The sequence below is a fragment of the Phyllopteryx taeniolatus genome, chromosome 3 (assembly GCF_024500385.1).
Source record: "Phyllopteryx taeniolatus isolate TA_2022b chromosome 3, UOR_Ptae_1.2, whole genome shotgun sequence".
Classification (NCBI taxonomy): domain Eukaryota; kingdom Metazoa; phylum Chordata; class Actinopteri; order Syngnathiformes; family Syngnathidae; genus Phyllopteryx; species Phyllopteryx taeniolatus.
In genome coordinates this window covers 12,981,821-13,001,602 of record NC_084504.1, presented here as the reverse complement: position 1 = coordinate 13,001,602, position 19,782 = coordinate 12,981,821, and the positions used below count along the sequence as shown (strand labels likewise).

The window sequence follows — 19,782 nt, the reverse complement described above, 5'->3', positions numbered from 1 at the left end:
TCCCCAAGTGCGCCTGTATGACGTCAACACTTCCTGACAACCAGTATAACTCTACCACACGATATTCTCTCCTTACAGTTGGATGTATGAACAGTTAATGGCTAAGATTTTTTCTTTCTTTCATAAGAGGCCACCACAAATGACGCTTTTAGACAAAGGGGCCTTGACCTATTGGAACAGCAATGAAAAAAATAAAGTACACTGTCATACTCTGCCTAAATGAAAGTCAAACCCCTATGGTGTGTGTTCAAATAACAATGCCTAAAGTTATGTTTACTTTTTAAACATTTCATTTGAATTCTGCAACTTGCTCTTGTGTGTAACTTGTAAATTTATACAAAACACTTTTGCCAAATGCAAATAGTACAAGGCAACAAGTGGCGCTTAAAAACAGGAAATACAATATATAATCTTCAAGCAATATTTTTGGGGAATTGTGTAAGTATTTAAAATTAAAAAATAGAAACAAACATTTTAATTATATTTTTTAATTAATCCCTGAAAATACATCCTCATCCCCAAGCAAATGTTTTTTATATTTGACCTTTAAAAAAAACTTTTTCAGAAATTGTATTTTGTCTAGCAATTTAAGAAGTTATATTAGTTTGTATATTTTGCAGTGCTTATCTGTTGTCTTCTCCCTTCACTTTCCTTACAAATTTTACTTTTTATCAATGTTACAACTTGAATCTTGAAAAAAAAAAATTCCCATAAAAAAACGGTTTTTTTCAAAAAATTCTTTACATGTCTTGAAAATATGTGATATTTTTCTCAAGACTACAATTTCTTTCTCGTAATCTTACAATTTTAGTCATGAAAATATACACCTTAATCTGGGAAATATACGACCACCGGTCTTCACATAACTAATTACAAAAGTATTTTTTAAAGTACCTATGGAAATATGCAACTTTATTCACATTATTACAACATTCATCTTGAATATAAAATACAAAATATGACTGTCTCGAAAATAGATGATTTTTTTTCCTATCCATCCATTTTCTACACCGCTTCTCCTCACTTGGGTCGCGGGCGTGCTGTGGAGACTATCCCAGCTGACTGTGGACGAGAGGCGGGGTACAACCTGAACTGGTCGCCAGCCAATCGCAGTCCTCAAAAACTATGACTTTTTATCCAAAGTTGCCATGGTACTGCTAATAAGCATTGCATAGGTCTCGAAGTCAAAAACAAAACGAACCAAAAAAAGGGGGGGGGGAGCGCAAACACGCAGACATAGAGCAAAACAGTGCAACGATGTCATCAGCCGATTGGAGGCAGCGGGGGAGGGGCCGCGCGGCCTGTGGCGTCACGGCGTCACGGCACAGTGGGCGGAGTCGCATATAAAGCACGGCTGTAACGTTCCTCCCGCCACAGACGACGACGTTCTGTCAGCCTAGGCAACTCCGTTCGCTCTTCTTCCTCCTTCAGCACCATGGCCGCCGTCAGGACTCTCAGGAAAGTGTGCCAGCACTCTCGCCATCAGCTGTGTCTCCTCCACACGTCCGCCTCGAGGTGAGCCCACCACCAGCGCCGCCAAACAACCCACCACACTACTACTCAACATGGCTTCCTTCTTATTACACTCTTCCGCTCTCGTCGACAGAATTCCCGCGTTATCTGTCTTCACGCTTTACTATCACTCCCCGGTCAAACGTGAGCCTTTAAACGCGAGTTTTTTAAGCGGTCAATCCGGCTGAATGCGGCTTTCCTCCTTTGAGACAGCGCCCCTAGCGGCACGCCGGTATTACAGTAAGGCGGCTGATGAAATCTGCTCGAGTGTTTGCACCCTGTTGCGGGTTTGCGGAGAAGTCAGATGCTCGTCACGCATACATGCACGCACATGCACTTATTTGCAGCGTTAAGTCTTTTCACATGCGCAATAACGTGTTAAAATAAACCTGTCCCGTGTAGGTATTTAGTAGATAATTGAATTAACCTTTACCTCCTGCCCAGCAGAAGTTAAGGCATTTAGTTCTTGGTACTTGCATGTGCATCATAAAATTTGATCTCCAGCACATACTGTCCTTGAAATAGAAATCAATGCCACTTGTTGAAAATGCACGCCTCAGCGTCTTTTTTTTTTTACCTCAAATTAGTGTTCGTGCATCCATTAAGCAAATGGGGGATTGTGCTGAATAAATGCAAAATGCAGTGTTAAGAACATGTGCAATTTATTTAAAAATATATAGTGTCGAGAGAATTTAACCCTTTGAGGGAAATTAAATATATTTTAAAAAATCACGTGAAAGTAAATATTGAGGAAAGCGAGTAGTTGGAAAGTTTTATTTGCATTTTGTTTGTCATGTTTGCGTTTTAGTTTTTTTTTATATCAAAAAACGTCAATGTTAATGAAAACAAGTAGCTTTTAACATTTAGTTTTAAGATTTTGTTAAAATGTACACTTTTTTTCGATTTTTAAAAAGCAAATTCAATTTTGATAAGTGAAATACATTTTTTGTTATAAGCATGTTATTTATTTGATACATTTATTTTAATTTGCATTTGTTTTATTTTCCTTTTGTTTATTTGAAAAACCTTACATTTTTAAATGTAACATTTTTACTTTGTACATCTCATTTTAATCTTCTCATACTATAATTTATCCCATGTTAACAACCAAAGCAAGTGCTTTTTTTTTAATACAAGGTGACAAATTGATCATTTTGCATACTGATGATTAAAAAAAGTCCAATTTTAAAATGTAGCTGCATCCCAGAGCTGTGCTACTTTTCTTCCTCAAGTTACTGTAATTGGCATAACAAAAGCGCAGTTACATCACCGCTTGATGCCTCATTGCTCCTTAATTCCTTTCCATTCTCGTCCCTCTGGTGTCTTTGGTTATGTAAGAGCAAAAGTTGGCTCTGGTTATTGCTTGGCTTGTGGTTTGGTCACAGTAAATTACACTGTATTGCAGCTGCTCCCCCCACAGACTTCTTTGAAGAGCTTTTTTTTATTTTTTTTTATTTATTTATTTTTTTATATATATATTTTTTTTCCCCTTCTTCCACCCTTCTCTACTTTGCTTTGCTGGCATGGTGAAGTTATTGGTCTGGAGTTACTGTGAGGATCCTGTGTGTGAGGGTGTGAGAGAACATATGGCCCAGTCAGCTCGACCAGTGACTAATTTTAGAGGCTACAAGTGGTTGTCTGCCAGCGCACGCACTGTACGTGACGATATTTGACATCATGAGGAAATAACTTTATTTTTTTACTCAAAACACTTTTATCATAAAAAAAATGTAATGCATTTTTATGTTGAGATTATGTTGTCATGTAAGCTACTCGTACACAATACATGACTTGAAGGTTTGGGTTATTGTTGGTTAATGGTGGACTGTTGTATTGATGCACACTCCGCAGACAGGAGGCAGTAGTCATCTCAGGAAAGAAGCTGGCCCGGCAGATCCGGGACGAGGCGCGGTCCGACGTGGACAAATGGATGCTGGCCGGACACCGCCGGCCTCACCTCAGCGTGATTCTCGTCGGCGACAACCCCGCCAGCCACTCATATGTCCTCAACAAGACCCGATCGGCCGCCGACGTCGGTGAGGAGACGCGCGCACACACGCGTGTGCATGGGCATGAATGCAAATGTGCACTGAGTTTAAGCATCATCTGCTCACCACTTTACAGAATCGTATCATTTGTTCTTTCCATTTTCAGTTGGCAGAATAAACAAAAAGTGACTGAATATTTTGTTTTGTAATCTTAAACCCAAAAAAATTACTCTTATAAACTTTTTCAAAGTACTTTATTCTATAGTCTGTGGATATCACAGATTTTAATTTATTGTGGGTGGGTCCGGAACGTGTCCCCCATGATAAACAGGGGTTCTCTGTATACTGAACTGAAGTTTTGTCTTCCTCAGGAATCTCCAGCGAGACCATCCTTAAGCGTTCCGACATCAGCGAGGAAGAGCTGTTGGACCTCGTCTTTAAGCTCAACACGGACCACCGTGTGGACGGCCTGCTGGTACAGCTGCCTTTGCCGGGTGAGTAAATGTTAAGCACAACTGTGATTTTGGGTACACAATGACAAAAATCCCCACTTTGGAAGTTTCATTACATTAGCATAATTAACATAGCTATACATGGTTGTTACATACATACATACATACATACAGTTACAATACGGGTTAAAAAAAATTCTGCGGGATGGACACAAAAGGCCAGCCTAGTGGGTTAATTTTTCATGTTTCGCCACACACAGACCACATCGATGAGCGCACCATCTGCAACGCAGTCGCCCCCACCAAAGACGTGGACGGCTTCCACGTGGTCAACGTGGGCCGCATGTGCCTAGATCAGTCCACCATGTTGCCTGCCACGCCCTGGGGGGTCATGGAGCTCATCAAACGCACAGGTACCACAGTGCAGGCCTCCACTTAAAGCCTCTTCTTTTTGCCTGCTTTAAAGCTGCTGCGGGTAGGAGAAGAAGGCAAGCAGGTGGAGTTATTAGAAGTATGGGATGTGGAGGCATGGATGTGTATTTGTATTGTACGTATGCTCTAAAGAAAAGTGTGTGTACATGTGTGTATGCAGGCATTCCCACTGTGGGAAAGAACGTGGTGGTGGCGGGCCGCTCCAAGAACGTGGGCATGCCCATCGCCATGCTGCTGCACACGGACGGACGTCACGAGCGACCAGGAGGTAACCAACCACCTCACTACCTCTTAACTGCATTTTTGGGCGGTGTTGTTTTAGGGATGATACCGGCCTTCTTCCAATGTATTATTAGGTACTCGTGTAGGCTGCTGATACCAGCCACTGACACTTGAGGCAAAAAAAATCTGACATCAAGTCCTCCTTGCCAGTAGTTGGCACTACACTACGGCTGGTGACACATCGGCAAAACATCGTGTGCATCAGAAAGAAAGAATGATTTTTGTTCACAATTATCTGTCATTGTGTTAATTTACATTTTATGTATCAAATGTACTAGTGGTATCGGTCTGAAAAAAAAGGGGAGGTAGGGAACATCCCTATTTTGTTGTAGTGCACTGACTCTCTGTGTAGTGGTATGCAGACTCCCGCTAGTGGTAGACAAAACAATCAATGCCCAAGTACAGTTCAATTGTATTCAACTTTGTAGTACAATATGTTTGCATTAAACCTTAAATTAGTTTTAAAACGTATTTGTTAAATTTGTATTTAACTTGTGTGCAATACATTCTCATTGAATAATTATTTAAGTAGGCTTTTTTTTTTTCTACACTGTTTTAGTTTGTGTTAAATGTTAACATGTGCGCCCGTATGCTAACAGGTGACGCCACCGTGACCATCTCCCACCGTTACACTCCCAAGGATCAACTCAGACATCACACTCAAATCGCCGACATTGTCATCGCTGCTGCAGGTACAATAAAATTTCCTCGTCATTGTGTAATCTGTGTTTTGTAAAGGCGTAGTTTTTATTTGTTCTTCTCATGATGCCTTCAGGAATTCCCAACCTCATAACCGGCGATATGATTAAAGAGGGCGCGGCAGTCATTGACGTGGGCATCAACCGGGTGCAGGACCCAGTCACCGGAAAGAGCAGGCTGGTTGGGGATGTGGATTTTGAAGGTAAATTTAAAAAAATAAAAAAAATAATGCATAATGTCTATTATGATCAGGAACCTGGTCAAAATTGCATGTTGTGTATCAAAACACACACACACACACACACAGAAAACAGAAAAGAAACAGGAGGAGTTGGATGACGGTATAGTTAGGAAATACAGGTACATCTCAATAAAATAGCATTTTATCAAGTAAGGTAGTTCAATTCAAAAAGTGAAACTCATAGAGCTGCATGATACACACTCGGAGTGAAATATTCCAAATTTTTGTTTTCATATGTATAATTTTGATTATATCTTAAAGCAAACTAAAATCCCAAATTGACTATCTTTAGAAACTAGAATATCATGTAACAAACGATGAAAAAAGATTTTTGTTTAAATTGGGCAGGAATTTGTCCTGAAAAGCATTTTTCCCAAGTGTATAATGAATCTTTATAATTTAGGAGTACTGAAATAGAGTAACCTTTCTACCACATTATAATTTGAGATGTACATTTTAAATGGAAGGGGAGGAGGTGTAGTTATACTGCAGGATGAGGGGTTAAGGAGGTAGGTATAGTTGGGATAAGAGAAAGATGTGGAGGTGTAGTTCAGTGCAGAAGGAGGTATAGTTGGGAGAACAGTGAGGCTTGGGAGGCAATGAGGTTTAGTTGGAAAGGAGGTGCAGTAGTGAGAACCTGGGTAGGCAATGGAGGTGCAGTTAGGAGAGGTGGTTAAGGGGTATAACCAGAAGAAGAAGAGGCAAGTAGATGTCCTGAGAGGAGGAGACTGGAGGTGTAGATATGATGGCAAGATGAGGTGCAGGAAGGAAGGAGGTGTAGTTTTTGAAAAGAGGAGGGGCTAAGGAGGTGTAGTGAGGAGGAGGATGCATGAAAGTATAGTTGGGAGAAGAGAGGATCTAAGGAGGTGTGTGTTGTAAGGAGGGGAGGCATACTTGGGAGAGTAGGGTGAGGAGGAGGAAAGGAAGTGTCGTTGGGGAAAAGTTGAGCTAGAGTGTAGTAAGGAGAGGAGGCATAGTGAAGAGAGGAGGAAGGGGAGGTGTAGTTCAGAAAAGAGGAGCTAAAGATGTGTAGTTAGGAATTTAGGAGGGAAGGTGGTGTAGTTGGGAAAATAAGGTGGTATAATTGGGAGCGGAAGGAGGTCTCGTCCTGGAGATGTAGTTATGAGTGTAGGTCAAGGAAGTGTAGTTGGGAAAAATGTCAAGATTTTGCCAAAAAAAAAGAACCTATGATGGCACTTTGATCAACTCCATCTTTGCATCTCATCACTACCAAATGATCTCATTGAACTAATTGGAAGCAGTCATCGTAGATCAGTTTTTTTTTTCCACCCCCAACCAGTGTGCCGGGCCACATTAGTGTGCCGTGAGCGCTCTTCAGGTGTGCTGTGGGAAATGATAACAGTTTACGTAATTGCTCCAAAACAATTATGTATAGTTGCTCATCCATTTATTCCTTTGAGGCATAGTGACAGACAAAACAAATAAATGCTCTTGTATTAGATGGCAGGAGGTTCATACAGTAATTAATGTATCCACTTTTTGTGACATTTTTGTTTGTTGGTGTGCTGTGAGATTTTTCAATGGAAAAATATGTGCCGTGGCTCCATAAAGGTTGGAAATCACTGTCGTAGATGCATATGAAATGCTACATTGACTTTTTCCCCTTTACATTTTGTGCAAAACTGTTGTTGAAATTGTTTTTGTATGTTTGTCAGGTGTGAGACAGAAGGCGGGCTTCATCACGCCGGTGCCCGGCGGCGTGGGGCCCATGACGGTGGCCATGCTCATGAAGAACACCATTAAAGCAGCCAAGAACGTCCTGCTCTATCCTCCCGAGAGGATCCGCATGGCGGCTGCCTCCTAATGAGGGAGCGGACAGATTCCCAAAACAAAAACATTCCACCACTTGAGACATCCCCTCTTATGCCCCCCTTCAATGTTTTTTTGTTTTTTGGAATGGAGGTATAGTTTAAGGCTCACTTTTTTTTTTTTTTTTTTTTTTATAACCCTTCTACATGTCCAATAAAATTTGACTGTTACATCCACTCCATGTAACAGTATTCAGTTTGACTATGGGGGTATTTTTCTTTTTTTTATTTATAAGAGGGTCACCAGAGATTGTTTTATTTATTGCTACAGCAACGTATACAAAGTATTTAAAGGCGCATGGCGGCGTTCACCTCAAAAGCGGAGCGGTGCAGTGTTGAGCGAAAAAAGGGCTGACTCCATCAGGAGCGTGCTGACCAGTATACAAAAGCTTTAAAGATTCACTAATGCCTTTTGTAAAAACTGAAATAAATATTTGCAAATATTCTTCTGAGCCTCTGTTGTTTCCCTCTTTCAGTGAATAAGTCACCTTTTGTAAACAAAAGTACTTTTTTTGCAAAATCCATCCATCCATTTTCTGAGCCGCTTCTCCTCACTCGGATCGCGGGTGTGCTGGAGCCTATCCCAGCTATCATGGGGCAGGAGGCAGGGTACACCCTGAACTGGTTGCCAGCTAATCGCAGGGCACATACAAACAAACAACCATTCACAGTCACACCTATGGGGAATTTAGAGTCTTCAATTAACCTAGCATGCATGTTTTTGGGATGTGGGAGGAAACTGGAGTGCCCGGAGAAAACCCACGCAGGCACGGGGAGAACATGCAAACTCCACACAGGCGGGGAACCCCGGTCCTCAGAACTGTGAGGCAGACGCTCTAACCAGTCGGCCAACGTGCCGCCCATCAAAATCATTGACTGAAACTTCCCAACAGTTGCACAACACTGACCTACACTTAGAGGGCGTCTCTGTGTGTTAAGATCCCATTCACTCCATTACAGTCCCTAGTTATTGACCCTTTTTGGGTCAATGACTGACACAAATGGGGACAGTCTAGTGTTGAGATCTTTTGTTACGAGGAAGACAGTGCAGGAAAAAGGAGAAGGCTTGGAAGTGTATCTGGAAGAAGAGAAGCTGAGGTCGTGTACTTACATGTACAGGAGGAGCATTATAAAATGTAAAAATATACAGTGTATAAATGTTTTTAATAACCCAGTCAAAATGTTACTTTTCAGAATATATATTATGGTGGATGTTATCTTATTTTTGTCATGATTTTTTTTTTAACCTGAGTGGCTATTTCTTGCTATTTTGTACTGTTATAAATATTTCGTTTTATTAAATTTAAAGTTGTATTTTAAATTCCATAGATATTTAGCTTAATAACATTGAATTGAAATTATTTTTCTCATTTCAATCTTATATATCACTTGTTTTATTTAAAAATGTAATTTTATACCTATCTTTTAACAAGGTCGGAACTAAATGTAGTGAACGGAATTGTCCTTCGGACACAAATAGCAGACGGACTGGCCGCAAACATTCTCGCAACGGGGAGTCAATTCCAGTTCTGAATCATCACTCAGTATCATTATTTCGGTTGAGTTTAAAATCAAAACGCTGTTTAACACGACATGGACCGAAGCAGAAACGTGGAGAAAAGTCACAAAGCAAAGAAGAAACGAGGACGATCTCCGTCCTCCTCGTCTTCTTCATCTGCGTCTTCGTCATCCAGCAGCAGAAGTCGAAGCAAATCGAAGAAAAAGTCACACAAAAGTCAAGGTTAGTACCTCACAAATAAGCCACAGTGGCGACAAAACACAATTTATTGGGAAAACACTAACTCCGTTCGTCTTGTCAGGTGTAAAAACGCAAAGAAAGAAGCGAAGACGAAGCTCCTCTTCATCATCCTCCTCTTCCTCCTCGTCGTCGTCGTCTTCGTCGTCGAGCGATGAAACGACGAAAACCAAGAAAGCCAAGAAGAGGAAGTCAAAGAAGAAGAAGGCCAAGCTGAAGAAGCAGCAAAAGAAGGAGAGGAAGAAGAAAAAACTGAAGAAAAGGAAGGTGGAGGAAGAGAAGAAACCAAAGAAAAGGAAGATGGAAGAAATACAGAAGAAGCTGATGCAGCTGGCAGAGCCACCGAGCGTCGCACCACCCAAACCTTCGTCTTCCTCACTCGAGCTTTGGCAGAGCGACGATGGAGGCGTGGAACTCGGCCCAGGTGACTCGGAATAACGCAACAAAGTATTTCGTTCCAGGAAGCGCACTCATTTGTCACCCGGCAGAACAGACGGAGGGCAATCCTTTGTTCAAAGGAGCACAATTATTTTTGCGAGGCAGAATTCACCAACCGAAATTGTTGGGTTCAACGAGCGCACTCATTTGTTGCTAGGCAGACCATGGGGAGTGCAATCATTTGTTCAAGGGAGTGCAAAATTAGTTGGGAGGCACAGTTCAAGGAGCGCAGTCAGTTTTAGGTACAATTCAGGAATAGAAATAATTTGCTCATTTGTTGCTAAGTAGAATTCAGGGAGTGTCCTCATTTGTTGCTAGGCAGAATTCAGGGAGTGTCCTCATTTGTTGCTAGGCAGAATTCAGGGAGTGCCCTCATTTGTTGCTAGGCAGAATTCAGGGAGTGCAATCATTTGTTGCTCGGCAGAATTCAGGGAGTGCAATCATATGTTCAAGGGAGCGCAATTATTAGGTGCTAGGCAAAATTCATGATGTGAAACAAATAATTTGTTACTAGCCAAAATGTATGGAGCGCAATCATGTTGCTGGGTAGAATTCAGAAAGTGAAATAATTGGTTTCGGGGAGCACGTTTATTGGTTGCTAGAGGGAAGGGAGTGCAATCATGTTTAGTGAAATTGACAATCCAAAATCATTTGCGTCAGGGAGTGCAATCATTTGTCGCTGAGTGGAATCAAGGACGTGTAATCATTTTGTTGAGGGAGTGCAACGGTTAGCATGGCGTGTATTTGTGTGTGCAGTGATGACGGACGAGCAGAAGTCCCGGCTGGCCACCAGGAGGCCTCTGACCAAGGAGGAGTACGACGCCCGGCAGAGCGTCATCCGCAGAGTGGTCGATCCCGAAACCGGACGCACAAGGTCAGCGGGCCGCTCTTGATGGGAGCCTCTTAAGTTAAGTTAAGATAAGATACGATAAGGCTGCATGTGCTCCCTCAGGCTGGTGCGAGGCGAGGGCGAGATCATCGAGGAGATCGTCAGCAGGGAGAAACACAAAGACATCAACAAGGTAACGCACAGAAATTGCTTCAAAATATTGAAGTGAAAATCTAATATTTAAAATTGTGTATAATGGAGAATTTTTGGGTTCCCGTAGCACGCCACCAAGGGAGACGGCAGCTCCTTCCAGAGAACGCTGGGACTCAACAGATAGGAGGGGTTCTAGTCCACGCTCGGGCAAACCTGAACCACATCAAGAGCCTGACCCGGCTGAAACCAAGTCGTTTTCTAGCGAAAAGTCATACATCTTTGCAAATTTGTAGTCATACATTTGAAGTTGTGCATTCCGGAAAAAAAGTCAAAACAAACGTTTCTAGATAAGTCATATCGTTTTTAATAAAAAGTCCCATTATTTTGGAGAATTTTGTTTTCAAAAGTTCGGATGTTTTTCTAGAAAAAAAAGTCAAATATTTTCACCAAAATAAATTGTATGTTTCTTATAATCCTACATTTTGAGGGGGGGGGGGGGGGCAAATACCAATATTTTTTTGGGAAAATGTTCTGTATTTTTGGGAAGTTGTTTTTGGAGGGGGGAAAAAAGCCAAAAACTTTCAAGAAAAAAAATTTTTTTGATAAGAAACTTAAACTGAAAAAATAGAAGAAATTGCATGGTTTCAAGAGAAAAAAAAACTTAGTCATGGGGGGTGGGGTTGTCTTGGCCGAGTCATACATTTTTGTGGGGGGAAAAAAGGTATTTTCAAGAAGTTGTATGTTTTTGAGAAAAAAGACATTTTCCAGAAAAGATGGCAATATATTGTACGTTTTCAAGAAAACAAAGAAAAAAAATCCAATATTTGAAATATCTTTTTTGATTTAAAAAGTAATGTTACAAATAATTTATTTTTACAACAAAGTCCACCATCTTTGAGAAAAAGTCCATTTTTTCCAAACAAGTTGTAAATTTTTAAGAAAAAGTCCAGTATTAAAAAAATTTTGAGAGAAAAAATGTAATAAGTAGTTACCAAAAGTCATACAATTTTGAGAAAAGTGTCAAATAGAGAAAAAAGTCATGTTTGAGAAAAAGTTGTAAGTTTTTGAGGAAAAAGTCCAATCATTTTGAAAAAAAAGTTGTAAATATACAACATTCTTCTGTAAGAATGTTGAACTTTTTCACCAAGATATAATTTTTTTTTTTCCTGTTTACTGGGATACATGGCAGTCCTTAAAGGGACATTTTTGGTCCTTATAAAGTTCTCCAAATAGATTTTACAAAATAATTAATGGCAGTATGGAGAATAGAGTCGGACATTTTTGGGAAAAAGTGTCATGTTTTTTAAGTAAGTACTACATTTTATATTTATATTTTTGGGAAAAAAAGTTAATCGATAAAAGAATTATGTATTTTTGAGAAAAAGTCAGGTACTTAGAAATATATTGTATATTTTTAAGAGCACGTATTTTCAAATCTATCAAATATCTGAGAAAAAGTTACATTTTCAAAGTTATTCATTAGTTAGTTTTAGTAGTCATTAGTTATTTATTAAAAAGTACAATAAGCACAATTTTTTAAAAGAAAAATGTAATGTTACAAGAACAAAATTTGTTTTCCAGAAGTCATACATTTTGGATGAAGTCGTAAGTTTTGAAGACAGTTGTACATTTTTGAGAATAGTCATATATTTGGAAGTCAAAGGTTTTTAAGAAAAACATTTCATCTCAAGAATTTCTTTGATATTTTTAAGTTGTAAATTTCATGAAAAGCTACAGTCTAGAAAAAGCATATTTTAAAAAAGAAAGTACATTTCTAAGGGAAAAAAAAGTCCATTTTCAAGACAGTTGTAAACTTCACATAAAAGTCAAGTATTTTCGAAATAAATCCTCATAAGCGCAAAAGTCAACTATTCCAGAAAAAAATATTTTATTTTATTATTTACATTTTATTTTCAAAATAAAAGTTGTAACTATCGCTTACTAAGGTTGTGGGCCTCCACTCTGGACTGATTGCCAGCCAGTCACAGAAAAACGTCATATACTTTCAAGAAAAATGCTGTAGGTTTCAAGATCAAAAAGTCATACGTCATATTTTCGAGACAAAACTTCATAAATTTTACAATTAAAAAAAGCTTTGTTTTTTTTTTAAGGAACAAGCTGTCCTCTGATAAAAGTTGTATATTTTTATTTTTAAGTAATTTATGAGAAAGACGAAGAAAATAGTCTTTTTTTTTTTTTTTTTTTTTTTTAAAGGAAAAAGTACTAGATTTTCAATAAATATTTATATATTTTAGAGCCGGGGAGTCATAAATCTTTAGAAAACGTTGGGGGTTTGCTCTTCATCCCAATACTTTTGTCCATAGTGTGCCAAGAATTTCAAATAGACTTCTGCGAGTTGGCCTTGTGTCCCATTTTTTTTTTTGTTCATATACATTCTGACCTCAGTCAAAGACACCCTCAGGGAGGTCATGTGAATTGGCCTTTTGGCTATTCCTCATTGTCACACGCACTGTGTGATTGTGTGTGTGTTGAACAAACATTGCACACTTTCCCTGGCACGTTGGTGATCCATTGCAGTCACTCTGGTGCATATCTCATTATCATTGTTCGTCTTATTATAAACATCATTTTTATGTTGTTTTATATGTGGACATGACAATTTGTGCACTCATTTTACAAACACATTCAACACCTCATGTACAGCGTGCGGGATAAAGCCACTTCCCGGAGTTCCAAAATAGCTTTAACAAAGGTTACAATATAATAATAATAATATTAAAGAGAATACAAGTGTGATTGGCAAGAAAACAATGGTCATAATGATAATAATAATAATGAATTAAAAACAAATGACAATAGTGTGCCAGGCCACACTAAAACAAGCCCAAGAATTCAAAAATGATTTTGTTCCACTTAAATCAACAGAAAATTCAAATGTTACGAATAATAAAGAAGATACTTTGGAGTGGAGCAGACAGCAGTTGTGCGTAACAAGAATCCTCTTATTTATAAGATATACATCACAATCATGTACAAACATAGTGGGTGGAGGCGCCCGTACACATTACATCATTCCGCCTCTCCGCTTTGAGAACTTTGGCACATTAATGAGTTCAATGAGTCCTGTTTTATTTTTCTAGTTGATGGATGAAGAAGGACCGTGCTGAAAAGACAAACAATTACACTAGCACATTCAAGTCGTAATCTTAGCGGAAGAACGCTGCATATTTTCAAGAAAAGTCAAGATATTTTCCAGAAAATAGTCATATAGTTCCCCAAGTAAAAATGCGTTTTCAAAAAAACAACGACACTTTTTTGACAAAATCTAACGAGATTGGTCATATATTTCTCCAAAAAGTCCAACAATCTCCCAGGGAAAAAAGTACTTTCAAGGTAAGAGTCATGTTTTTGAGAAATATGTAAATTTTCTTTCTAAGAAAAATTTCCAATTTTTCTGAAAAAATTGAAAAATTGAAAAAAAAAGAAAAATTTCCAATTTTTCTGAAAATTATAAATCAATTTTACGGGAACTATTTAAGATAAAAGTTACAAGTCAAAGCAAAAAAAAGTTATTTTCATATTTTTGAGAAAGTCTTAAAATCATATTTTCAGGAAAAAGTTACAGTTTATTATATTTCCTTCAAAATGAAAATGAAATTATTATTTTTTTTTATCGTAATTTCATGTGATTAATCATGTATTCAAGAAAAAGGATTCTTTTTGAGGAAAATAGTCTTAATACAAGATTAAAATTGTATATATTTTGAGTCTTTTCCAGAAAAAAAGTTGAAACACTCCTAATCCTACTAGAAGTCATGTACATTTTTGTGTTACAAATCATGTATTTTCTGGAAAAAAATATATTTTTGAGAAAAGAATTGTAACCTTATAACAGAGTCATACATTTTTTTTTTAGAAAAAAATTCTATATTCTTGAGAACAAGTCTTGATTTGAAGAGTTTACAGTCATGCGTTTTCCAGGGGAAAAAAGAATATTTGTGAGAAAAGTCATAATTTTACAAGGCTAAAATCATATAGAGTTATATATAGTTTAGTCTTAATTTTGGAATATTTGTTATATATTTTCCAGAAAAAAAGTTCCATTTCAAGATAGTCATTATCTTAAGAGAAGTCGTGTAAATCTTTGAGGAACAAGTCGTATATTTTGAGAAAAGTCGTATATTTTCAAGGAGAAGCATTTTTTTCAATTAAAGTCATATTCTCAAGATAAATATTTTTGAGGAAAAATGTTGCAAAGAAAAAGTTTGTTTTGTAATTTTTTGGTTTAATATTTTCAAGAAATGTTTTCTTTGGGGGCAGTGACATTTAAAAAAAATATGCTTTTGATACAAAAAGTTCGATATTTTTTAGGAAAGAAAATCGAGGAAATTGTGTATTTTAACTGAAAAACTTACTTTTCGGGGGGTTTGGGGGATTACGGTATATTTTCAATTTAAAAAAAAAATGTTGACAACTTTTTTTCAAGAAAAATGTCATATTTCTTTTTCAGATTAAAAATTGTATATTTTGGGGAATAGAGTTATATAATCTTGAGTGGGGGGAAAAAGTCATTAGCTTCCGAAACAGAAATTTGATTATTTTCAAGGAAAAGCTCTTTTTTGGGGTGGGAGGTAAAAAGTCATTAGTATTATTTTTTATTTTTGTTTCTAGAAAATATATTCCCTAAAATTCTGACTTAAATCTCTTAGCATAATGATTTTTTTTCTTCTTTCAGTGCGGTCCGAATACTCCTTACAACTGTTGTGTTCTGGAAAGAAAAGTGGAAACACAGGAGCAGGTTGGTGTGTAGTTAAAGGGTATTTTCCTTGACGTGATGACAATTTTGGTGGGGGGATGGAAGGAGTCAATCCAGTTTTCCTCTACACAAAGTTTGTGTTGTGCTTGGAGCCACTGGAGTCAAGTTTGGAGCAGAACTATACAGCGTTTTGGGCCCGGGTGGGATCCAAGAAAATATCCAAGATTGAAGAGCGGAACCTGAATAGTGTACAGTAAATTTCCCTGCCTATTCACGAATTCACCCATTAGGTTGTTTTTTTTTTCCTGTGAAACCTATCCTCGTTATTCATTGAACATTTCACTATTTGCGGTTTTGTGCTCTTTCCGAAGTAATCTACGATGCCGCAAGATGGCACCAAAGCCCTATTTAAATCGGAACTGGTCTCCAGGAAGTATGTTGAAGTGATACATCTCTACTGTGAGACAAGTTTAGAACTTTAGCCTGGGTTGTTAGTGGAGAGGGCCAGTGCCCCCCCGCCCAATCAAATCATCAGTAAGCCATTAACTCTATGTATGTACTACTTTGTATTTTTAAAATGATCTTTTATTTGTCTCTGTATCTAAAAAAAAGAGAAGAGGTGAATTTGCGGAAACACTGTACAGTGAACCCCTGCTATATCGCAGATTTTTAAGCAATCATTTTTGGGCTTTTTTTTTTTTTTTTTACAATATACATGCAAGTCCAAATTTAGAGTTGTACACCTTCAGTGCAGTACCACGTGGTGTCACAATATGCCTGGCAACTGTGGTGTACTGGAAGACAAGCAAGCGTAATTAAGAGCAAGAAGAAGAGGCCAAGAAATGAACTCCAGGAATTGTCCCACAGAGCAGAGAGAATGTATGCCTGTGAGTATTGTTGTATGCTGTTTGTATTTGTTGCTGCTTTGTGTGTGTAAAGTAGCAGTTATTTTAAAATCTAATGTTATCTAATTTCTCTTAGCTCCTCTACAGTGTTTCACATATGTTAGCATTAAGCTGGTGGACTTTCATGAGGCAAAATGATATGGTTTCATTTAACATTTTGGTCTTTAAATATAAAATGTTTAATTTTCTTTTTTTGAGGGGTGGGGTCAATTCTACAGTAAAGACAAACTTTGCCTCGTATCGTAATGTTATAAGAAAGTCTCCCATTTCTTGACAATGTGAGAACAGCCGCTAAGGAATACTTTAAAAAGTGTGTTCTAATAAGTTGCAATGGGAGCGTTGAAACAATTTTTTAAAAAAAATAAAAAATCATTATAAGGTCTTTCTATATGGCAAATTTTCAACAATCCCAGGGGGGGCTGGCGTATCCCCCCCCCACACACACGATAAACAGAGGTTCGCTGTATAGGTATTCTTTTGGGGGGCATCAATTGCTAGTATTGTTGTCTATTGTCAGTAGGACTGTGTCCCTTTCCGTAGCCATTCTGCTCATTTGGGGCTGAGGGCTCCGGCCTCCATCTTGGTGCTGCTGCTGCGTCCCCAACATCCCGCCGTGATGCTCATGCTGCGCTGTGCGGCACCGTGGACGTGGGCGTGGGGGGCGCCGCGCTCGCCGTCCGACTGGCTCTGCGTGCGCTCGGGGCGGCCGTGGACGCCGCCCCCGCCTCCCGCCGTGGGCGAGCTGGGCGTGGGCTGCGAGGAGATGGTGCGCAGCAAGTGCTTGCGATTGCGCAGGAAGTCGCTCTTGGCGCCCAGGCCGAAGCTGCCCTTGCGTAGGACCATGCGGGTGCTGCTGGACTTGGCTGGACGCGAGCGGTGGTTGTGTTCTAGCTGGGACAGGTGGGACGCGTAGCCCTCCGTGATGAACTATGGCCACGAAAAAATACACGTCATTCAATTAATGGGGATATAGTTTCCAAAGACCATGATGTGCTTCATTAGCCTAATTGCATAAAAACAAGAAAAAACAAATTCCAAAAAACAAGAAGAGTCAATGGATTCAACCTTTGCGGATCACCATGAACTGGGAATCCACACAGACGTAAAGAAAAAATACAATTTTTAGCAAGCACGTTGATATTTGAAGTTAAAAATGACTGAGGCAATTATGCTTTGGCTAATGATATGCACAATGTACCCGTCATGATTAATGCAGTATATATTTTCGAGAATAAGAAGAGAATTCTGTACCACAAATACAGTAAATATTGTTTGGAGAAAAAAGTTGTATATTTTTGAGAATCTTTTTTCCCCAAGACAAAATTACGTTTTCAAGAAAAATGTTGTTTTTCAAGATGACCTTTTCCACGAGAAATGTATATTTTCACAACAAAAAGTTATATATTTGTCAGTATTCTTTTTTGAGATGCCATATACAGTATTTTTGAGAATAATTTATCTGAAAAATATTTTTTATCATTTTTTCCTGTATTTTCAAGAAAAACATTTTTGAGAATTACTTGTCTTGAGAAATTTCATATATTTTGAGAATTGAAAACAAATATTTCTCTCTCGAAAAAAGAGAATTTTTAAGAGAAAAATATCTCATCATATCTTACCTCATACTCATATTGTTTGTCATCTTTTCAAGAAAAAAAAATATTTTAAAGGAACAAAGTTTTTGTAGTATTTTTTTAGATAAATGTATAGAAAAAGTTCAAGTTCCAAGAAAAAGTATATTTTTAAAGAATTTTTAGAGAAAAATGTCAGCTCTTTTGAAGACAAAAATAGAAGTTGTGTATGTTTTATATTTTGATGTATGTTTTATATTTTTTTAAGACAAAAATGGTATATCTTGGCACGGTGGTCGACTGGTTAGCACATCTGCCTCACAGTTCTGAGTACCTGGGTTCAAATCCAGCCTCGCCTGGTACCAGGTTTCCTCCCTGACTGCAACGGACAATAAAAACTGCGGAAAGGATTGTCGGTACCCCGCTACCCACCCTTGAGGACTTGCACGCTGCCAGAACTAAGACAAGAGCGTGCAAAATCCTCTCGAACCCTCCACATTCCGGCTCTTTCCTCTCAGGTAGGCGCTACCGATCAATGCAAACTAGATCTAGTAGACATTCCAACAGCTTCTTCCCTCTTGCAATTCAACTTCTTAAACACCTAACCTACAATTCCATTGCAACATGCTGGCAATTTTTTTTTTGTCTTGAATTTGTTGTCACATGTCTGTGGGGGCCAATTATAGATTACTCGTGCACTCACTGTAGTAGTCTCGCCACGCTGCACTATTTGCATATCTGTTGGTGACCAATACTGGCCACTCATGCCAGAGTAGCATCTGCTCCATTGGCACACTGACTGAGGAGTATCTGCAACATTTGCACAATCAACATTGTCCCAGATTATCACACCACTCGCTTGAAGTCTCGGCGCCCTTTGGACAATGGTCATTGCACCGGACTATTGCGAGATTAGTGATTCGAACTGCTCTAAGTGCTAGAGGACTCTGCATCTTTTTGCACAATTGTCAAAATAAATAAATAAATAAAATAATGTACCGGCATTACCAGATAACTAGCAACCCTTTATTGCTCAGTGACTGTTTTTCTCAATGTCTTTCTGTCTCCAAAGTGTTCTCTGTCAATTGACTGTCTGTTGTCGTACTAGCGCGGCTCCAACTACCGGAGACAAATTCCTTGTGTGTTTTTGACATACTTGGCAAATAAAGATGATTCTGATTCTGATCCCCAAAAACATGCATGGTAGGTAAATTGAGGACTCTAAATTACCCGTGGGTGTGAATGTGTGCGCGAATGGTTGTTTGTTTATATGTGCCCTGCGATTGGCTGGCAACCAATTTAGGGTGGACTCTGCCTCTCGCATGAAGTCAACAGACCTAGCAGAATGAATCCACATTGCTCCCTTGGCAATAGTACATACTTGACACTGGTGCTGCATCTTCTTGGAGGGTCTGCCAACAATGAAGATCTGTGATGGATGCAGGTTGATGGAGGTGTACACAGAGATGTCTTTGCTGGACCCGTAGCCCGCAAATATCTTCATGTTGGCCTGACATTAGAAAACGAGAAGAACAACAGTATGTAAAATAATAGGCAGTTGTGTCCCAATATTTAGTTTCATCCAAATAAAAAGCCAACATCAAAGAACCTTTATACATTCTGACCTACGTGAAGGACTTAAGGAAATTGCTCTAGTATACCAATACCTTTTTACATTTATAGTTGTGATACTTTTGCTAATGTAGTGTACCAAAAACCCAAACAATAAAGGCCCCACCCAACCCAATCGAGAGGCGGGGTCGGACCCAGGAGCCCACCCGAGAGCGGCCCGTGGACGGGGCACCTCCCGCACCGAGGGATGCAGGGTGGTCCAATGGCCCCGCCGAGGCCCCCCCGAAAAGCGGCCACCCGGAGGAAGCCGCAGGGACCCAACACCACCCATCCAACGTACCAATATCAAAGACCCCTCCCACAACATCCAAGACCCCTTGCACCTTCTCAACAAAGTCAATGCCTT

The 19,782-nt window shown here is 39.0% G+C and overlaps 3 protein-coding genes across 9 annotated transcripts in view; 2 read left to right on the top strand and 1 right to left on the bottom strand.

Annotated features, from left to right (window-relative positions):
* The first annotated feature begins 1,355 nt into the window (after nucleotides 1-1,355).
* mthfd2 (methylenetetrahydrofolate dehydrogenase (NADP+ dependent) 2, methenyltetrahydrofolate cyclohydrolase) lies at nucleotides 1,356-7,880 on the top strand. The gene is made up of 8 exons (XM_061766985.1): nucleotides 1,356-1,515; nucleotides 3,364-3,548; nucleotides 3,872-3,994; nucleotides 4,213-4,365; nucleotides 4,545-4,652; nucleotides 5,266-5,358; nucleotides 5,442-5,567; nucleotides 7,283-7,880. The coding sequence occupies exons 1-8, from the start codon at nucleotides 1,436-1,438 to the stop codon at nucleotides 7,429-7,431; spliced, it is 1,017 nt and encodes a 338-aa protein (XP_061622969.1). The 5' UTR covers nucleotides 1,356-1,435; the 3' UTR covers nucleotides 7,432-7,880.
* Nucleotides 7,881-8,893: 1,013 nt separating this feature from the next.
* On the top strand, nucleotides 8,894-11,003 carry arl6ip4 (ADP-ribosylation factor-like 6 interacting protein 4). The gene is made up of 5 exons (XM_061766989.1): nucleotides 8,894-9,176; nucleotides 9,256-9,615; nucleotides 10,386-10,503; nucleotides 10,582-10,651; nucleotides 10,739-11,003. Exons 1-5 carry the CDS (start codon nucleotides 9,029-9,031, stop codon nucleotides 10,793-10,795), a joined length of 753 nt encoding a protein of 250 aa, XP_061622973.1. The 5' UTR covers nucleotides 8,894-9,028; the 3' UTR covers nucleotides 10,796-11,003.
* A 5,037-nt stretch (nucleotides 11,004-16,040) lies between these two features.
* LOC133474868 (membrane-associated phosphatidylinositol transfer protein 2-like) overlaps nucleotides 16,041-19,782 on the bottom strand; it is a 66,615-nt gene continuing 62,873 nt past the window's right edge. For all 7 annotated transcript variants that reach the window (XM_061766980.1, XM_061766973.1, XM_061766976.1 and 4 more), the window contains 2 exons: nucleotides 19,186-19,314; nucleotides 16,041-17,160 (listed from right to left, as the gene is read on the bottom strand). In XM_061766980.1, coding sequence (XP_061622964.1) covers nucleotides 16,783-17,160; nucleotides 19,186-19,314 — 507 coding nt within the window. In that variant the 3' untranslated portion in view covers nucleotides 16,041-16,782. The remainder of the gene's footprint in view (nucleotides 17,161-19,185; nucleotides 19,315-19,782) is intronic.